Source organism: Cygnus olor, chromosome 12 (genome assembly GCF_009769625.2).
Source record: "Cygnus olor isolate bCygOlo1 chromosome 12, bCygOlo1.pri.v2, whole genome shotgun sequence".
In the NCBI taxonomy this organism is placed as follows: Eukaryota; Metazoa; Chordata; class Aves; order Anseriformes; family Anatidae; genus Cygnus; species Cygnus olor.
In genome coordinates, this window is record NC_049180.1 from 13,159,538 (window position 1) to 13,179,094 (window position 19,557).

The following is a 19,557-nucleotide window of genomic DNA, read 5'->3' on the forward strand; positions in this document are numbered from 1 at the left end:
CGATTTTTTCTCTCAGTTTCACCTCACAGCCTGAGGGGTTCGCCCCTTCTCCCCTCAGGAAATAGGTGCCCTCACAGCATCCCACCCCAAGGGGAAATTAGGACATGAAAACAGGGTGAAGGCTGATGTTTGCGTTTTTCCACCACTAATGGGGTGCTCCTGGGGCTCCGCCGCAGGCACCCAAAGGTGCACAGAGGCTTTTCCCAGTGAGCTCAATGAACGTGTTTAGTTCCTATATAACGTGACCCAGAAGCGACGACTCAAAAAATGTGAACACAACAAGTAAAAACCTGCAGACTCTTTTTATTAAATTCTCCCATTTCATCTGTACAGAAAAAATGCACATTATGTTCAGAATCTCAGTAACATCTCAAAATTACACAGCATGAACATGTAAAAAAACAAGGAACGGCCAGGATTTTATACACAGAAAGGAAAACAATTTACAAAAAAAAGTCTTGTTAATGTCACATTTAAAAAAAAAAAAAACTAAGTTCAAACAGCTTTTGCTGTACAATATGAATTCGTTGGGTCTGTTTTGTACACTATTCGGGGAGGCTTGCAGTATCATCCCTACACACTAACCGGAGCTCACTACGTGCGCCTGCGTGATCCCCCTCTTACCCTCCCCTACAAACACCTCTAGTTTCTCTGGTACTTTTTGCCAGTCCAACACAAACATTAGTCACAGTTTCTGATCACATCCATTCAGCACAAGTGTCAAAGCATAATCTACGGGCAAAAGTCACACCTTTCCCTTTTCCTCTATTTTTAGTATTTTCCAAGCTGACAGCTACACAAGCACTTCTATTTAGTAAATATACCGGGGGCCGAGGGGGGAATGTGGTGGGATTTCTGGGTGTAACGATCCACCCAGGAATAGATCTTTTGCTCTTGATCAGCTACAATATTAAATTCAGATGTTCTGGAAAGAGAGAACAGCAATCTGCTTCTCACCAGGATGTGGCAATATATTATTATTATTCCGTCCCACATAGGCAAGTCTGCAGGTAGCATTCAGGAACCGTTCGGTGGATATGAAGCAGAATCCTAACAGTATAGGATAGAAACAGCTGTACCAATCTAATTCTTGTTTTTGTGTGAGAACTGGGTCCCCTCTATCAGAGTATGCCCTCACACAGTAACTCACGAGCAGAGGTGAGCCTGCAGTTTCGGCCTCCAAGGGGAAAGACTGCACAAAGATCAGTACCTGGGAGCTGCTTTTAAGGTTTGAAAGCCTGTGCTCAGTAGTGTGTTTTCATACAAACCACCACTAAAGCTGTTTTGAGTCCACAGAATGGTATTTTAATAGGGGCAGAAGTGCTAGATGAAATGTTCTGATTCCATACCACACTCATGCACTCGCACACACACACCTCAAAACTACCTTTTTTAAACAAAGCTGACAAAGTTAAAAAAAAAAAAAAAACTACTACAATCTTCTTTCAACTAAATAATAAAGTTGTGTTTTAACAGAAGTCACCATCCAACTTGAACACACTTCCTCTACAATGTTATCAGATTCAAGTGATCTCTGGCTTCTCACATCGCTTCACCACGGTACCCACCCACGATAAGTTCCTGTACTCGGAGACTCGCGTACTGCTGCGTCCTTCGGTCCTCTCCCTTATTTTCATACGATGCACTTACTGTGGATTCTTTCAGAGAGAGCTTGACTGTATTTGCATGGATCTTCACATGCCAGATTCTGGGTGAAATGCTTGCATTTTATTACAGGATTATTTGAGCTCCATCAGGGCTTTTTCAACCCTCTTCAGTGAGGCAGACACAGCTGACGTTACTTGAAGTGCCAGGAATTTTGTTCCTACCCACATCAGTTACTACAACAGCCTGAACGACAGAAGCAAGGCAGGAGAATCCAACGTTGAAACGAAGCAAAAGGACTTGATTAGACCCACTAGATAAACAATAAATAAGATTATTTCTTAAGGTCAACGAGAATGCACACTAACAGGCTAGCTGGAGCGCAGTAACAAGGTGCACGTTGTGCACAGCCCTCCTTACCCATGTCATCTAAACACATGCCACCACTCAGAAACACAGCTGAGCCCTCACATCAGGAAGAAAACTGCCCCTAGCAGCAGCTCTCACCTCAACCAGGAGGCTTTGTGGTGGCAAGGAGAAGAGACTCACGCGGCTGCATTGAATCCTCCACCGAGCAGTGAGGGTCAGAGAGAGGAAAGGGCACCCCCAAGTCCTACTACACCACTGCTCATGGCTGATCACAGTTATTTCTAGTACTTTCCATTAAATCACATAAGTTAAAAAGGCTTCTTTAAAGTCAAGGCAACAGCACAGGTTCGTACAGCCATCAATTTCCATTCCTGCAGGGGAAAATTGTTACTCGCAGGCAAGATGTGCTGGCAACAGCAGCAGCAGGTTATTGTTGGAAGAATACTTGTGTGGGTTTCTGTGCTTTTTGAGACCTCTAGATTTTTAGGTGTATACATGAATAGGAGGGGAACATTTCCAGATTGGGATTGGTAAGTTTCTAGTCACAAAAAAAGAAAAAAAGCAAATTTGGTCACTAGCAGTGTTAGGAGGCCTGATTTTGAAACATGGGGTATAATGCTTAAAGATAAAATGGCCTAGATCATCTGACCAGTGTTACACTATAAAAGGTGGGTCTTCACCCTTATAGTGAGGAAGGACATCTGAGGGAATCGAGCAGAAATTCACTCAATATCCCACCTTTGCTCCACAGGGCCTCCTGGCGTGTGCCCGTACCACCTCTGCACTGAACCCAGTTCCCTGGCGAGCCCACCGACGCTGCAAGAAACACCGTTGACTGCAGACCCCTCGCACAGCACCGCAGGTACCTGCACAGGCTGGGGCTCGCTCTGCCATGGGGACACTTTGCTAAGCCATCTCTTCAGCAGATGCCCAGTTCAGATGAAGGTCCCAGCAGTACGCCACCCAGCAGGGACCGTGCCTGCAGGCAGCCAGGCAAAGAATGCTGCTCCAAAGAGCAGGGGGCACACCGTGCACGCAGTGGCTATGACTAGGCACACATTTCAGGGAAAAGCATCTATTCTAAACCATTTAGGACATCTCTCTAACAGAGCTGTCTGTTCTGACTAACGATTCTCAAGTGTCACGGCAAAACATGTCAGCACAGTCTCCAAAGCCCGCAAGAACAGAGGAAGCTTGGCTCCTGTACTTTAACCTTCTCCAAATTAAAAAGAAAACAAACAAAAAACAGAAAGCCTTGTATCTGAAAGTAAAGAAGTTACCTTCAGAGCAAAACATGGTTTACATTCAGAGCTACGGCTACAAACCTACAATTTTCACTTCAATGCCATTTGGAATTTAGTGGAAGATGCTACTTTTAGACAATAAACCAGCTTAATTAGGTATTTCATCAAGGTAACCAGGTTACAAAATGCCTTTTCAGAAGTTATTTAGAAGCTTCAGAAGGTTAAAAATCCTCTGATAGGAATTCAGTTATGCCTGACAGACATTCAAGAAGCAGGGCTTGTGCCACGCAAGCAAGACTGCACACAATGATTCCACTTCCCTTCCCTGCAGCTCTACGAACACACCTCGACAGCAGTCATTTCAGCACTTGGACTGTCACACCAAAAAAACACTTTTATAATTGCCAAACCATCATTTGTGGTGTTACAAACCAGTGCTACCTCGAGAGATGTGATCAAATGTCCCTTTTCTGTTCCAGTTCACGTTTACAGAGGGCCAGTTAAGGTCCGTTAGCACCAGGGAACAGGGGTCAGAAAAATTTCAGGTTTCACTTCTGTTCTATCTAATAACTTCACTGGAATCTACCACATACACATTCCGTGCTCAGTCTTCACTGCTCAGACTTCCTCTACTGCTTGCTTTATGCTCACAATGCTTGGAGACATAAGGGCTCGTAAAAAATTTGCTAGCATAGCAAGTCTTAGAGTGCATCACTAACAGTTTGCTGTCCATCCTCAGAGTGGGATGAAGGGGCATTGCAAAAAGCTTCTCTGTACATCTTTCTAGCACTTCTCAGAGGCAGCAAAAGCCATCGCAGCATTTTGTATGGGCCATTCTGTACATGCAGCATCAAGAGAATCAGCTGGTCCACATTCCAGAAAGTCTCAATACCGTCTCCCTGTTCTTCTAGAGACCACTACAGAGAACTGGAAACGTCAGATCTTACCTAGCAGTGCACTAAGTGGGAAAATAAAGTCATGGTTCAAGCATCAGCCCAAGTTGGACAGTTTCAGGCGCATGACTGTTTTTGCAGCACGCACAGGGGAGCACATCAAAGAGGCTAAGAAAGTCCATTCTGCTGTACAGGCTGACTCGTGTGGTCACTTCTGGGTCTCACCAACATAATCAATTTCCTTGGGTTTTGGCCACTGCACGTGGCTTCTGACCTCCACTCCTCCTTGTGCTTGAGGAACAAAGATGACTGCAGTGGGCCACAACTACAGGTGCAGCTTTTCACAAGACACCTTCTTTGGGCTCTCAGGTATGAGTATCAGGTTCTGGAAGCATAGCTATAGAGCTGAAGTGCGCACACCGATGTTAACTAACAATGTGCCTTTTCCCTTATGGATCCAGACATTTCTGCCTTTCACACAGTACCCATCATCTTCCCATCCTCTCCCGCGTGGCCTTCTGGACCAACACCCACGTCCTACATCCCAGGAAACACCAGTCACTATCCTTATCAATTGTAGTTGTGGAAAACCTAAAAACACTCTTCAGTGCTACAATACAAACGATCAAGACCCAGACAGGTCAGCTGCAAACCACTGCACTAGCCCACAAGGAGCTGTTTTACAGGGTATGTCGAGTGTTCAGTCGCATCACTGACAAAGCACTGTCCTGCCAGGGTGTCGGTACCGCTGGAGATAGTTAATTCAGAAGGGTAACAGCTTAGCAGCAGCAAGGTAAAATAAAAGGAGTGTTAACATTTTACTGCATCATCACTAATACAAAGGTTGGCCGAGTAACTGATCCGGGCACTTGATGCCCTCTGACAGCAGCACTGCACGCTACCGACAGGCTCTACGTGCCTCGTGTCTACACCGTGCCTTTAATCTACTGAAATACAAGTTGTACAGCTCACGTGAGTATTTGACCCTGGTCAGTATTTTATTCTATCTTGCGAGCGGCAGAGGAAGAAAGGGAGGACATCTTTTCAGCCAAAAAAATCCACAGTAACAAAAGCAGAACATTCACTAGAAGATGACACCAGCGACTGGCGTCCTTAGGTTGTCCAAGACTATGCTCTGAAGATGCTTTACATAAGATGAGCAAGATGTCCAAAACAAGGCCAACTGTGGTTGTGAAGATGCAATTTACCCTTAAATTTCCTGCCTCGATTTCACCCAGCCACAGAGGATGACTATATTTCAGTATGAACCATTACCTAAATCATAGTTGGTATGCAGATACATGTCTTTCTTTAAAAATTTACTTAAAAACTGCTTGAGCTGCAGGTCGTATCAGTCTGATCTGGAGAGTGAAGGCAGTTCCAACAGTACAACAGAGACTTGTCTACAGGCAGGTCAACGAGAGTCTGCTAACAAAGGGATAACAAAAGCTGCTGGCTGGGCTGCCAATGTTGCACACAAACTTTCATAGGATGAAGATGCTGTGGATGAGATCCAGGATGGGAAAACTGAGCCAACACCTGCTGCTGTTCTAATTTTTTTTTTTTTTTAATTCTCCTCTCACAAGAGGGGGTGGGTAGACTATACAGAGGAGGGCTGTACAAAACTGGGCACTGGGCAGGCATTTCTTCAGCAGGCAATCCAGGCTCTACCTGTCCTTGAGCTCTCTTGTCACCCGCTTGGTGATGCGTCCACACATCAGGCCGATCAGGAAGAGTACACAGATGCCAACCGTGATCACAGACAGTATGTAGTTCTTGGACGGAGAGGTCATAACTTGCATGGCAAGGTCAGAAAAGCCTTCCGCTGGGGCAACCTAGGGATGAGAAGGGAATAAATGAGCTGGGCAGCACTTTTTGTACGACTCTCAGCCTCGTTATTTATCAGGGTTAGTGTCTGCTACTGCTGTGGCCTCCTACCGCAGTCAGGCTTGGCCTGATCCCCAAGCATCAGTCCTGTTGTGTCTCATGGAAAGGAACAACTGCTCGGGAGACAGCTTTACAGCAGGAAGCTCTGCTGACCCCGTTTCACCACCCCAGACCTTCGCCACAGGAGGCCAAGCCCCACATGCACAAAAGACACTTTGATTCTGCACCGGCACAAACGCATCCCAGACATGGAGACAAACACAAATACATGTTACAGAAATATAACAAGGCCTGATTTCAATTTTTTCTGGACTAAAACCTCAAAATGTTAAACTTCATTCGAAGGCAAGAGCTTCTCTAGAGTTCAGGTTTTCAATAAAACAGCTTGCAACAGAAAGAACCAATGCCAAAAAACGAGGGAGTTTCCTGAGCTCTGTTACATAGTCACCTTTGCAGCATAGCTCCACATTTCGATGCGATCGTTGAGGCGTTTCTTGCATTCAGGCTGCAACCTCACACGCTTATCCTCCAGAGCTTCCATTAAGCATGACATCTCTGTAATGGGTAGAAGATGGTGTTACAAAACAGAAACAGGGACTTCAACGATATGCTGCGGAAGGGCTGCTGGAGAGGAGCATTTCAGTTCTATTAAAGGCTGACTGTAATAGTTTTTCTTTTTTAATCAGACTAGATAGTCGGATAAGTTGTATGCAAAAACTGCCCCTTGAAGCTAGCAATTTAACTAAGATTCATGATTAATACTACACTGAGAAAAATTTAACTTCCAAGAAGATTAACATTACACATTGAAACTGTAGTTCATGCGATTTACATGACATTTTAGAAAGTTTCATAGACTTGCACCTTCAGCGAGCTGTTCTTTAAACTGTGCTACTATCCTTTAGTAATCAAGATGATCAAATTCAGCTCAGGAAAGTCCACAATGCGTCTCCTTTGGCTTGTTAGGAGTTTCTCTTGGTCACCAAGGGCATTTTAGAAAGGTTTCACTTCCTACATTTTCACACAGTCCTTGCAAAGGAAATGGGATCACAATGTTTTGGGTGCCTACAGAGCAGCTTGGCTAATTCACAAGTTCTTTCATAAGCTCATAGATGAGACACTGGCACAATTTTTTTTCTGTTTTATACTTAAAATGCCTTATTTGAATAATCCCTAATTGGATGCTTTCTGCTTTGCAGTCAAGAGTTATTTAATTCATAGCAAACAGGCTGTAAACTTTAAACTAACTCCAGACTTTTCAAACAATTGTCTGCAGTTCAAACACTCAGCAGCAGATCCCTCTCCAGGCTACAGGCTTCTGCATATCTTCAGTGCAAAGACATTAGAACACACATCAAAAGAGTTCAGACAAAACGGGAAATAAATAAAGGATATCCAGAATTTCAGAAGGGCATCCGGTAACCACCACGAAAGATAACAATCAGGAAAACATTTAGTTGCTATTTTTACTGACCAACTCAGAAAGATGGAAAAGCTCAGAACTTTTTAACCCACCAGCTTTTCTTAAAAAGCCATATGTACCAGCTAGCTAGCTAACATAATAGCAGCAACAGTGCAAGAGTTTGATTTCAAACATGAAGAGAATGGATTAGGAAATACCAAATAAATTATATTTATTTCGACTGGCTGGAACCTGTTGAACTTAGTCCTAGCGGACTTGAAACTGTTGACGAAATCTCAAAGCCTTAACAACTAGGTGAACTTAGAAAATAAAGATTACCTATCCTCTGTAATACTGGAAAAGAAAAAAGTGTTATATTTAAGCAGAGAAGAAAAACAAGAGGATCCAGAGGACTTCAGTTCAATTTTACCTGTCAAACATACCAAAACAAAGGAAGCAGCCATGGACAAATACTGACGTGAACAAAGAAGGATCAGGGGGATTGGCTGAGAATAAAGCTTGTGAAACCAAACTGATTTGCTTCTGTAAGAGAAGCAGCTTAGTTCCAGTGAAGCTTTTGATACAGTCTAATGTAACGCTCTTATGAGCTTGAGAGCTGTATCCTGTATGAGGCTGATACAGGACAGAGATAAGCATCACCGAAAAATTGAGTCCACTTAGTCCAGCCCATGCGTAGTAGGAGCTCGTTTTCAACAGGATTTAACTGAGCAGGGGTTTTACAGAAGGGTTATGGATCTGGTGTCACACTTTTTTCAGTGATCACATGAACATAAAATATTCTCTTTTAAAATGGCAGATAAGGCTGCAAGAATATTACATTAGGATCACGGAACTGATTCTGCCTTGGGCAGGAGGGAGGACCAGAACATTTCTTGGTACACCCCTCATCCAGTGGCATCTACCACCTCTGCAGCAGTTCCACCTCATTACCCACAAAAGACCAGCAGAAATATCTGGTACTTAAGATAATGCTGGCAAGAAAATGCAGCTTAAGGCCCCGAGGACTCAGAGGTTGCATGAGTAAAGCACAAGTACTTACGGCGCCCTCTCCCCGGTGGAATAGCAGCACAGTGGTGCTTGATGTCTAGGGCACAGGCTGTGTGCAGCACTGGGTCCACAAATATGTCTGCTTTGCTTTCTTTCAGCATGTTGAGCACTTCCTGGGGAGGGAGAAATTAAAAATATATCTCAAAAAAAGGAGAGAACAAAACAGCATAGCTCAGAGTGCTCAATGTTTCTGACAGGTGCTCCATTTTTAAATCTAGGATCATAAAAGCGACACTGTCACTGGATAAGGGTACAAATGCTGGTTTAGGATGGATTAAATGTCTCTGCTTTTATAGTTACGTTCACTAAAACTACCATATTAATCTAAAATGCAAAATCCATTTATGCCAGGGCTACTTCAGCTGGAATTGAAGCAAGGTGCCCTCACCACAGGGCTGCTCATACAGCCCTCAAGCCCAGGCAATGCCAAGGCCACGCTCAGCGTTCAGGAAGCGTGGAATGGAGACACCAACAGCAAACAGATTAGCAACAAGAAATTTTAGCAACCGTAACTAAGAAAGGATCCAAGCCTGGAATTGCCAGGTGAGTGCTGTAGGCACAATTTTCACTGGCAAATTGAAATTTGCAGAGCTCTGTCTTTACACTGACTATAACATGGCCTGGGCTGTGATCTGGAAAAATACTTGAGCACCAACTTCTGTAGGGACAGGACGCCTTTCAGAGCACGTTCAATTTACTCCCTTTACCTTCTTGCACATTTCAGTTTTTATTTTCAGCAGATTGACTTTCAGACATTCTTCCACCTGCCCGGTCTGCTCCTGAGCTGCTGCTTCTTCAGCACACAAACTGGAAATCTATTTTGAAAAAGGTATTGTGACATGAGGAAATAGTTCATGACAATCCTGTGCCTTTTAGCACACTGACATCTCAATACATTAGCTCATCAGAGGGTACAGCTAGAGAACATGAGCTACTTTACCCCCAAGAATCCCCCAAGCCAAACGTGACCTGGCTCATTCAATTTGCATACCCTTTGAAACTGAACAGCGAGAAGTTAACGTTGCTGTACTGAGAGGAAGAGGAGGAGGATGGGAGGAAAACAGCACAGAAATACTGTTACGGTATGACACAAGCCTGGCCTATCTAGGCTATTAAAAGTGAATGGTCAAAAATCTGACTGTATTCCAGTTAAGGCTGACAAGACCAGAGAACAACTGCCCACCATCCTTCCCCCATCTTTTTTTTTTTTAAATACAACAGCAAAGCAGTATTCTTCCATAGTCACAACTACTGATGAGAAGGGACTTTGTGAAACACCAATGGAATTTCCATCCTGAAAAAGCAACTGCTCAGCTACTTTTCCTACCTCATCTGAACAGTGCATCTGGAGCTGGGGATCCAGACGATAATCAAGAGCTGATTCCTGGATTATCACTCGAATTTGGTCCTCGCAGTCTGGAGAGAGACGCTATTAAGCGGAGAAAGTCATTAACCCACTCAATCACCTTTATGGTCATAAATCAATCACCTTGCATTTCAACCTGTGTATTCTATAACGCTGTGTAGGAGCATAAAAGCTCATTTACGTACAGCCTATCATATATACTGAACACACCACGAGTCCAGTTTTAAAACACTGTTCAATGAGAGTTGCACAGCACAATCCTGCAGCCTGATTTTCATACATCAGCTCTACTCACCTGGTCTGCATATTTCAACTTCAGGCAGGAGATGACTTGCCCCTCCAGTTCTGTATCATCCTTAGCCCTATTCAGGATATTCTGGCAAAATTTCGGTATGTCTGCTTTGCAGGCCTTCCTGAGCACTGGATTTAAACGGTAATCTAACCGGGAAAGAACACAGAACTTTTAGAGTACACGTCTCAGATCACAGAATGTAACAATACAAGAGAGATTTGACAGAAATTTCCTGGATGACATTCTTTTTCCCATAAATTTAATTTTGGGGATAAAATAGTATTTTCCCGCTAATTAATTTTAACTTGTGAGGTAAGTGATGCTTCAGGAGTAAAGCAGACCTAACAATGCATGCTGACCCTCAAGAACTTGGCAGAAGAAAGTCTGTGTGCCCTGACAACTGGGAAAGAAAAAAATGAAGCCAATACTCTTCCAGCCATGCATACCGTTCGACAGCTCAAAGGGCAGTTAGGTATTTTCAGAGGGGGATACCTGTGTTCTGTGTAATCTGGCGCTTGGTTATCATTTGCTTGCATTTAGGATCCATCACTTCACTGTTCTTGTTTTGTTTCAAACACTGCAGCATATTTTTTGAGTCTGCCTCTGGACAGAAACGCTATAAACAAAAAGTCCAAATTTCATCACAAATACTTGAAACAGCAGGTGCTCACAGAGAGCAGAACCACGCGCCCGAGCCGGAGGTACACAACTCCCTGCTCCCCAGCCCCAGTATCTCCAACTAACCAGAGCAGAGCCGCTCTAAATTGGCCATGGGCATGAATATGAATATCTATGCCTACAGAGCGAGCACTGAGCTGTACAGTCCTGACTAGCTTTTAGGCTGCAGCTTGTGCTGGTAGTATCAAGAGCAATTTGCCTTTTATTTTTTCCTATTCTTAAGTTACAGCACATCTTTGCAAGAAATGCCCATCACAATATCAAGCTGCTTTCATTCCCCTTTATTTTGGAAACTGAAAGGGGAATCAGTTAAGTCCAGATGCACTCTGCTGTTCTGCATAAGTGCTGGCTGGACAAAGTGACAAGAAAATACTTCATTAGTAGCATTCAGGACAAATTAAGACCACAGATAACCAGAAAGCTGAGAACGGGTCACTGACATTAACTTGCCCATTCCTGTCCTGAATGAGATAGCCAAAAGCTAACCAGCTTATCCACAATTCAGACCACATTATTCGTTTGTTCTGTTAGAAACCAATTCTGCAGCTCTAAGATACGGCTGTTGCATTTTCTAATCCTCGCTGTTTCAGTGAGGTTACCGGTCTTCCTCTAAAAGCACAGACCTGCTCTGAAGAGCACTAATCTTTCAAGATGCTCTACTTCAGCCCCAGTATGGAGTCGGAGTACCACCTATAGACCATGCATGCTAGTGTTACAGGGCTTGCAACTCCGGCTACCACGCTAGGATGTCTTGTATTAATAATATTCACTGCTGCCTTCCACACGATACTACTTTAAGAATACGTTCCTGATTTTAAGCAAGTGTTTTGCATGATTCTGCCTGCTCCATCAGTTTGATGAAAATCTGCATGCGCCAGGTCAGCAGTGAACTGAAGATGTTATTCCTCTCTGTAATCATAATTTATCAGTGTACAGGCTTTGATCAGATATTTAGGGGAAGTAAAACTAAAAGAACCCTGAAGAAACAAACCTCTGCCTGATTCGGAGTTAGGAATCTGATTGCTTTGCATAAAAGCAATTGTGCTTCTGAAACAAACACAGCCATTTCGCAACAAGTCCTTAAGGGAAGTTCAAAACAGATAGTTTAAGAAACTGATAGGCTCTCATATCCCAACCTCACCCAAATCAGCACACTATCCATCACCTTGATCATCTGCTTGCAGACTCTCATGAGTGTGTAGTCCAATTCTGGATCCATCATTTCCGTCTCCTGCAGTTTAAACACCTTCTGGTGGCACCGGGTGCTCAGCTGCTTCTTGATTTCTTTCAGGCATTCGATGATCTACAACACAGCGTTACAGGCATGACGGAGGCACTGTGGGCAGGATCCTGCCATATGCTGCTCCAAACCCAGCTACATTCTCCCCTGCTGGCTCACCATCTTCACCTGATTTGCACAGCTAAGTTTACGATGCTAATATTTATCAAAAAAGCGATTACCAGTGCTGATATCCACCACTTGTCTTAAGCTCATCTTTTCCCACAAATTTAATGAAATGAAGGTCACCTGGACCTGTTCCAAAACCCCAACCTTCATCTTGAAGATTACACCCAGGCAATCTTCAGCAATGTTTGCAGTAACCAGCAGCTAATAGCTTAAAATTAGCATTAACTGAGGGATGCCTTGCTCACAGCACTGCACTCACCCACTATTAATGCTTGTGAACTAGTAAAAAAAAAAAGTCAAATGCTCCAAAACACTGACAAAAGATTTCAGTGATATCAGAATGAAAACCTAAACCTGCATTCAGAGACAAAAAATGATCTTCACAAGTTTTCCGAAATGAAAGTACAAATTAAAGTGCAAATTATTAATATGATCCATTACCTGAGCATTGCCATAGGGCACATTTTGGCAGTAATTCTTGATGTCACTTTTGCAAGCCTCATACAGTTCTGGTTCAAGCCTGATATCCTCGGTCTGCAGGATAAATTACAACACAAACTTTTCACTAGGAATAATAATAATAGCTTAAACAGAGCCCTCTACTTACAAAAAGAAAGCAACAGTCCCAACAGGCAGGCTGAATTTAAGGGTCTAAGGGGTAAGAAATGGTGTCAGTGGGAACTCAACTTCACAAATCCCTAAGTGAATCAGCTTTGTGTGGTGTTGTTTGGTTTTTTTTTTGGTGGTGGTGGCGTTTTTTTGTTTGTTTTAATACTAGAGAAAGTCTTCTCCATTTAAACCAAATTCCAAAGCTAAGAAGTTGTTTTCCCTGCTCCTCCTAAAATGGCATCAACACAAAGGCCTGAGACACCAAAAAGTTTTCAGGTGAAAGTTAAAGGAAATTTTAATAGCCAACCATCTGTTGGGTGATCTAGAGAATATAAGTGAAGCTCCCTGCTTTTAGTGATGCCCACCATTTAAATTCTTCCACACGAAGGCAAGAGCACTGCTTCTTCTGGTATGGGCCTATGAGAGGTGAAGCTTTAACATCCAAACTACCGGACATAGCCCTCACGAGTTTCTTGCTGCCAGTACTGCAGCAGGAAGCTAAGAGGCAGCCTTGCATCCTAGAACAAACGCTATTCCTATTTATCCACTGAGCAACTGAGAGGGGCTGGAGTCAAGGTGATTCATCTGTTCTTGTTGCCTCAGTCTGCAAAACGAATCTTGTATTCTCTCCTGGAGGACTTTAAGGACATTGGCATATGTAGCACATTGCTATCGAATGCCCAACATCATCATTTCTAGCTGAAAGTCCAATGACCACTCAGCTTGCCTTAGCCTTCATGAGACTATATATAAGGCATTGAAGTAGACAATCATTATTTTCACTGTGAAGGTCAATTGAGCCTGGAGTTGTAAGAGAGGAGTGGAATAAAAATAAATTAGATACATCCTACAAATGAGCTTCATTTTTTTCCCGGGTGGACAAACTAGGAAACTCTGACTAAAAGACCTTGCTAGAAGAGCAGACAGATAAGAGTTTCATGCATGTTTACCATCTCCAGCTCCTCAACGCGCAGCTGCTTGCGGCACTTCAGAGACACCCTGTGCTCCTTGGCATCCTGCAAAGTATCGTTGCGCACGGTTGTGCTCAGACAGATCACTACATCCACCCTGCAGAAAAGAAAAAAAATTTTTTTTTAACCCGTGTACTCCCAACTTCGATCAGCCAGGACTGGTGTTGGATCACCACACCAGGGAAATTGACACCAAGGATCTAAACAAAGTCCTTCAGCATCCACAGCTACTTCTAGCCTGGGTACAGCTCTGTATAGAGTAACTGGATCACAATTAAACCCCCTAAATCTGATGATATCTAATTGGAATCTAAATCAGCAGATGCAGTAATATATTCCAAACCCCGCCACACCCCCTGCCCAGCAAGACCTACTCTCAAGTCACTGAGCACTTGAGAAAAGCCTCAGTTAACCTCAGAAATGCACGATGAAGGTGAATACCTACATGGATGGCACTGCAAACCATCCTTTTGCGTTACGGGAAGGGCATCTCTATCATAAAATGCAAATAGCCTTGCCACCCATGAACAGGATTGACCTTGTGTGTGATTTAGCCTTACATTGTTGGACAAGGATATTAAAAACTTCCTCCTGAAATGAACAAGCCAGCTAAAGCAAGTGCAGTGTTTTCCTTTTCCAGCTCAGCAACTGAAACACTGGTAGCCTGTATCTCGGCGGATGATGGATCTAGCAAGGATATAGAACACCCTGGGACACGCAGACCACAAATTGCGATCGCTAGCTATTTTCAGAGCAAGAAAAATAATAAAGACGAAAGCTCATATGCAAGGGTAAAGCAGAAGTACTTTAAAAGAGGCAGGCAATGCATCTACCTTAAGCATCTGCAGAACAGTTACTAAGGGAAAACATAAAAAAATCAGCCTTTAGAGGAAGCCCAATGTTTTCTGTCTCATCATGAAATATCTTGTAACTTTCTTACATATTTATACAATTAGGATGCTGCTTAGTTAAGCACTACCTACTTTTTTTTGATGTTGGGGCAAAGTTTCAGCACATCCTCCTTGCAAGCCATTTTAAACTTGTACGAGAACCTAAAATCTTTCATTTGAACCTGCAGGAGAGAAAAGAAATTAAAAATTTTGGTCACCTGGAGGGGAAAAAAAAAGTACATGCTGCCTGAAAGGACACTTGTTAAATCACTCGCAGTAATCACTAATCACACTGATTACACTAGTAATCAGTAATCACACTAATCACTATCGGTAAATGCTTTTGGCCGCAACTTTATCCATGTGGAAGCAACAGGGATGAAGAAGCTGGGACCCTGCCTACCATACGTCCCGGAAGAGGAGGGCCTGGGGATAAACCATCTCCAGAAGTGACCATTACGACCAGGCATGCAAGTACAATTGTCTGAACTCACAAAAGCAACTTCAATACAGTTGAAAATCAATCTCAGAAGAGGAAAGGGTTCCATAATTAGCTAATTCCTGTCAACACCCTCAATACACACAACCAGTTTCCACTGACAGCATAGAAAAGCACTACTCACCAGCTGGAAATGAGTAACTCCGATGGCACATTTTTCATTCATTTCCTTCTGGTGTTTGTTCTGTATTAGACACTCCATCAGGTCCCCAGAATCAATCTGGTTATCTGCAACCTCCTGAAGGACACACAAAAGGCTTAAGAAATGAGCTACTCCCTCCAAGTCATGATTTTTTACACTCCTTTAGCCCGCTGCGACCAGGAAATAATTGAGAGCAGTGGAATTCACAGTCTCACTCTCGTGAGCTTACACTCACCATTAACTGACCACGTAGCACACAAGCATTTATAGAAACGGTTCAGAAAAGAATTGTCTCAGACACACGCATGATTTACACTCAGGAGAAAATAATGCAGAGACTCAATGCTTACATGAAATATTACATTTAGGTGCCTCTACTGCTCTTTAACTACTCAATCCTAGAGCAATGTAAGAAGCTATTTCAGCAATGTGAGCAGCTGCACACAGAGGAGTGGCTAGACGCACTGCTCGGGGGCAATGGGAAGGAAAAGCTTAATTTCCAATCTACTGTGAGGAGTAACTTTAAAATTGCCCTGTAATTGGAAATCTTCAATCTTCAGCTTTTGTGCTGGGGCTCTGACAACAGCAAAAGTACCACGTGGAGCTAGGAATTCTTGTGTTGGTCCCTCCGGCCCCTATCAAAGACTTCTGTAACTGCTTACTTCTGATTTTACCTTTGTGCAGAAAGTACGTCAAGAACTAATATTACAACCTCTAACCTTTCCCTCAGTGCTCTTTCCCAAAGATATTCTGACTGCTAAGTACTCACGTGACAGAAGGTCTGGATAATGGGCTCGCACGCTCTCATCAACAAGGCTTCGATTTGAATGTCCTGCAGAAAACATGCAGTATTTCATTTTCACAGTAAACGGACAAGGAAAAAAGCTCTGAAAAAAAAACTGTCACAAGTTAACTGGAGCCAGTATAGAGGGCCTTTGTTTGGCTGCAATTCAGCCACCTCCACCCTTCAGTTCTGGAAATGCTGGAGTTCACTGCTGTCAGCAATGTGGCAAACGTATGACAAGCCTTCCAGACTAAGGGACAAGCTTGGCCTCCACAGATTAAAAACTCACTGCTTGGATAATTTAGTCTGTCTCCTCCAAATTGGTTACTGCAGCACCAGAAGGCACCCTACACTTGGGTAGGAGTTAAAAATTAATGATAGTTCTGAGCAAACCATTTTGTAATGCTGGAAGGAAGCGTCCCCTAGGGCACAGCGTTGATCGAAGAGGTATAAGGAACAATTTGGGGCAAGGCAGTCAAACACGCAGCTTCTGAAAGCAAACAAAGCTGCCGACTTCACTGAAAAACCCTAAGCAACGTATCTGGTAGTTATTTCCTGCAAAATGTTTGGGACCTAGAGGGAAGCTGCAACATGGTACTCAAAATTACTTGCAAGTAGAGCAAAAAACGAAGTCCCAGAACATGTTTTCCCCATCCCTGGAAGTGTTTAAGGCCAGGTCGGATGGAGCTTTGAGCAACCTGGTCTAGTGAAAGGTGTCCCTGTGCATGGCAAGGGGTTGGAATTGGCTGAGCTTTAAGGTCCCTTCCAACTCAAACCATTCTATGATATTTTGACTTGTACTAAAGGTGACTGGTTTACCTGCTCAAGACATTCTAGCTTCAGTGCCACAAGCTATTACAGGCTGGTGATGGCAATTCTCCTGCTTACAATCTTTAACTGTTGTTCAATTCTCTTCCTCAAGAACCCCGCATGAAAACTAACACTGTACAGGGTAAAAAAGATGGCTTCTGCTTAATCCCAGAAACATGCATTTCTGCAGCTACCCTTTTTTTTTTTTTAATAGTGTCAAAATGATATTTTTAACTAGACATGCTCAACTCTCTCCTTAATTGCAGGCTGGAAACTGCTCACCTCAGACTCCAGCTCAGTAAGGTTTCCCACTATGTCTCTGCAATCAGACACCAAGTCGTCAAGATGGTCCTGAAGGCATTCCAGCTCCTATTAAAACAGACATTTCAGCGTGTGGTCTGAGAAACCAAGTTCAAAATTCAGGCCTGAAAGTGCAACACATATGAAACTGCCTTCCTTTTCATAAAGTCTTAAATCTCATTTAATGCTGCCCCTGCGACTGGGACTCGTAGTTCAGGCTCCTAAACCAGACACTCAGCACCATCTTCCTTCCCACTTTTGCCTCTTACAGTATCACTTGGTGAAAAGAATCAGCAGTCCTGCAGCTTTACTTGTACAATAAGTGGAGGATTACAGGCAATATTCCCAGAATCTGCGCTCTGGCAGCAAGTATTAGAACTGGAATGCTGTCAATGCACTGATCTTTCATTTCTCAAGGAGAAGCCTCCCAAAATAGCATATTATGTGAAAGCAGTTAAACAGTTGCTTTGAGCCAGTATCAGTATTTTCTTTTTGATTATTAACAGTTCTGAATACGGGGAACATTGTATTTTTCTATTTGATAATAACATATTCGCTTAAAAAACACGTTTTTCCTATTCGAATGAAAAATACGTCAACAATTTTTCTTAAGTTGTACAATTTTTGCATGTTGCACAAACACACCAGTTTGAATTCCCCAAACTCGGTCCTGGTGGATTTTGTTTAGGTTTTGTTTTGTTTTACAGGGCAGTAGGTATGTGCAGAGAGTGACTGAGAGCACCGGTCTAAAACATTGCCGCTGTTCTCAAAAGCTGCATGAAGCACTTTCACTTCTGGAATATCGCATTTAGTTTGCCCTTTGCATAACCTTAATGAGGAGTTAATTACCCAAACTTCCAGTCTGCAATAGACACTTCAAAAAGCCAATGGTGTATGCTCTGCTGCATCTGCTGTCGAATGGCTCCTTCCCTGCAGCTATGCTAGGGCACAGCAATTTAACATGAAAGTATTTGTTGAAACTTTGTTAAAGAGCAGCAGATGTTAGTTCAGTTCTGTATAAACACAGGAAGCATGTCAGTATTTGCCAAATGGGAACGGGATAAAGTTTATGTGGGAAATGTCAAGCTCGTAATAGAGTATTACAAATAAGAGTCAGGGTGGGGTTGCTTCAATGAAGTCCTTCTCGTTAGCTGTCCCCTTTCCCCATCTCATTCCTCTCACGTTGCTGCAGCCGTGCTGTTGGTGCAAAGCTTCTTCAGACGACCTCAGTCTCAGCCTAGTGTAGTTTATGTTTCAAACTGCATGCATTTTTAATATAAGCTTGGCTATAAACAGACAACTAGCTACGAGATGTTCCTTTATCCTGCCCTCCTCGTGCCCTTCCCACCCTCCCGGCTCCGAAGACGAGGCCGCAGCTGTACCGTGCACAGTACCTGCCCTGTCTCTGTCTTTTCACTGCACCACTTCCCCAGGTCTATCATGCACTTGTCCTGCAGGGCTGGGTCCAGCTTCACGTCCATGGCCCGCTGGTGGAGGATGCGCTGTACCTCCGCTCGGCACTCCCGTGATAGCTGCAGACGGGGCAAAGAGCATTTAGCACACGGGGTCTCCAAACGTGTACAGCACAAACAAGACACTGCCAGGTGATTTAATTGGAATGACCACAAAGTGCCAGGCCATCCGCAGTCCCAGGAGTCCTCCAGTGCTCAGCACGAGTCTGCTGGGGCCCACACAAGCCATCCAGGCTCTGGGAGTTCGGAGTTTTGTCACTGTCTCCTGGATGGAGACACCTTTCTTTCCATCAAAGGAAATTCAAAAGCAAGGGAAGGTTTAAGATGTCAAAGCAGCAAAGGTCCCTAGATTATCTGTTGCATCTCCTCTTCATTCAAAGCTACAGGCTACTTAGGGAGAAGAAAGCCAGAATGGCTTTTGGTCCTCAAGACCAAAAAGGGAAGCCCAGCACAAGGCAGTGTAGTCCAGCTACAAATTCCTTTCAGCAATGTGGCATAACAGAGCCAGCAATTGTCAAAGATTGTCAAAGCTGGGGAACAGACTAACTGTAGAAAATTCAAGGGATACTGCTGCGGTGCTTGCCAGACCTCAAGTGCACCGGTCAAAGCTTAAAACGTTACACACTTAACTTCCAGGGCTTTGGATCTTAGCTGGCGTTTTACAGACAGCACTGCAAAAAGTACAGATACAACCTCTAATGAGCTTGCTTTCAAACACTAAATTTCAAAATGACAGCTGCTCCCTTGGCCTACTTTCTAAAAGAAAAATACATTTAACAGCCTTTTCTCTCTGATATTATTTGCAGGGTGGCTATTGATTTCTTTGGTCAGCACTAATATAAAATGGAATTAAAAAGTCTCAACTCAG

General features: G+C 43.5%; 1 protein-coding gene across 1 annotated transcript in view; it reads right to left on the reverse strand.

The window, feature by feature from the left end:
* Window positions 1-283: 283 nt before the first annotated feature.
* GLG1 (golgi glycoprotein 1) overlaps window positions 284-19,557 on the reverse strand; it is a 70,203-nt gene continuing 50,929 nt past the window's right edge. The window contains exons 12-26 of the mRNA XM_040570826.1: window positions 18,612-18,749; window positions 17,200-17,286; window positions 16,093-16,155; window positions 15,306-15,419; window positions 14,776-14,864; window positions 13,772-13,889; window positions 12,654-12,746; window positions 11,970-12,107; window positions 10,619-10,742; window positions 10,130-10,272; window positions 9,796-9,897; window positions 9,176-9,283; window positions 8,461-8,581; window positions 6,447-6,553; window positions 284-5,946 (exon numbers count right to left, since the gene is read on the reverse strand). Of these exons, the coding sequence (XP_040426760.1) occupies window positions 5,779-5,946; window positions 6,447-6,553; window positions 8,461-8,581; window positions 9,176-9,283; window positions 9,796-9,897; window positions 10,130-10,272; window positions 10,619-10,742; window positions 11,970-12,107; window positions 12,654-12,746; window positions 13,772-13,889; window positions 14,776-14,864; window positions 15,306-15,419; window positions 16,093-16,155; window positions 17,200-17,286; window positions 18,612-18,749 (1,713 nt within the window). The 3' untranslated portion in view covers window positions 284-5,778. The remainder of the gene's footprint in view (window positions 5,947-6,446; window positions 6,554-8,460; window positions 8,582-9,175; window positions 9,284-9,795; window positions 9,898-10,129; window positions 10,273-10,618; window positions 10,743-11,969; window positions 12,108-12,653; window positions 12,747-13,771; window positions 13,890-14,775; window positions 14,865-15,305; window positions 15,420-16,092; window positions 16,156-17,199; window positions 17,287-18,611; window positions 18,750-19,557) is intronic.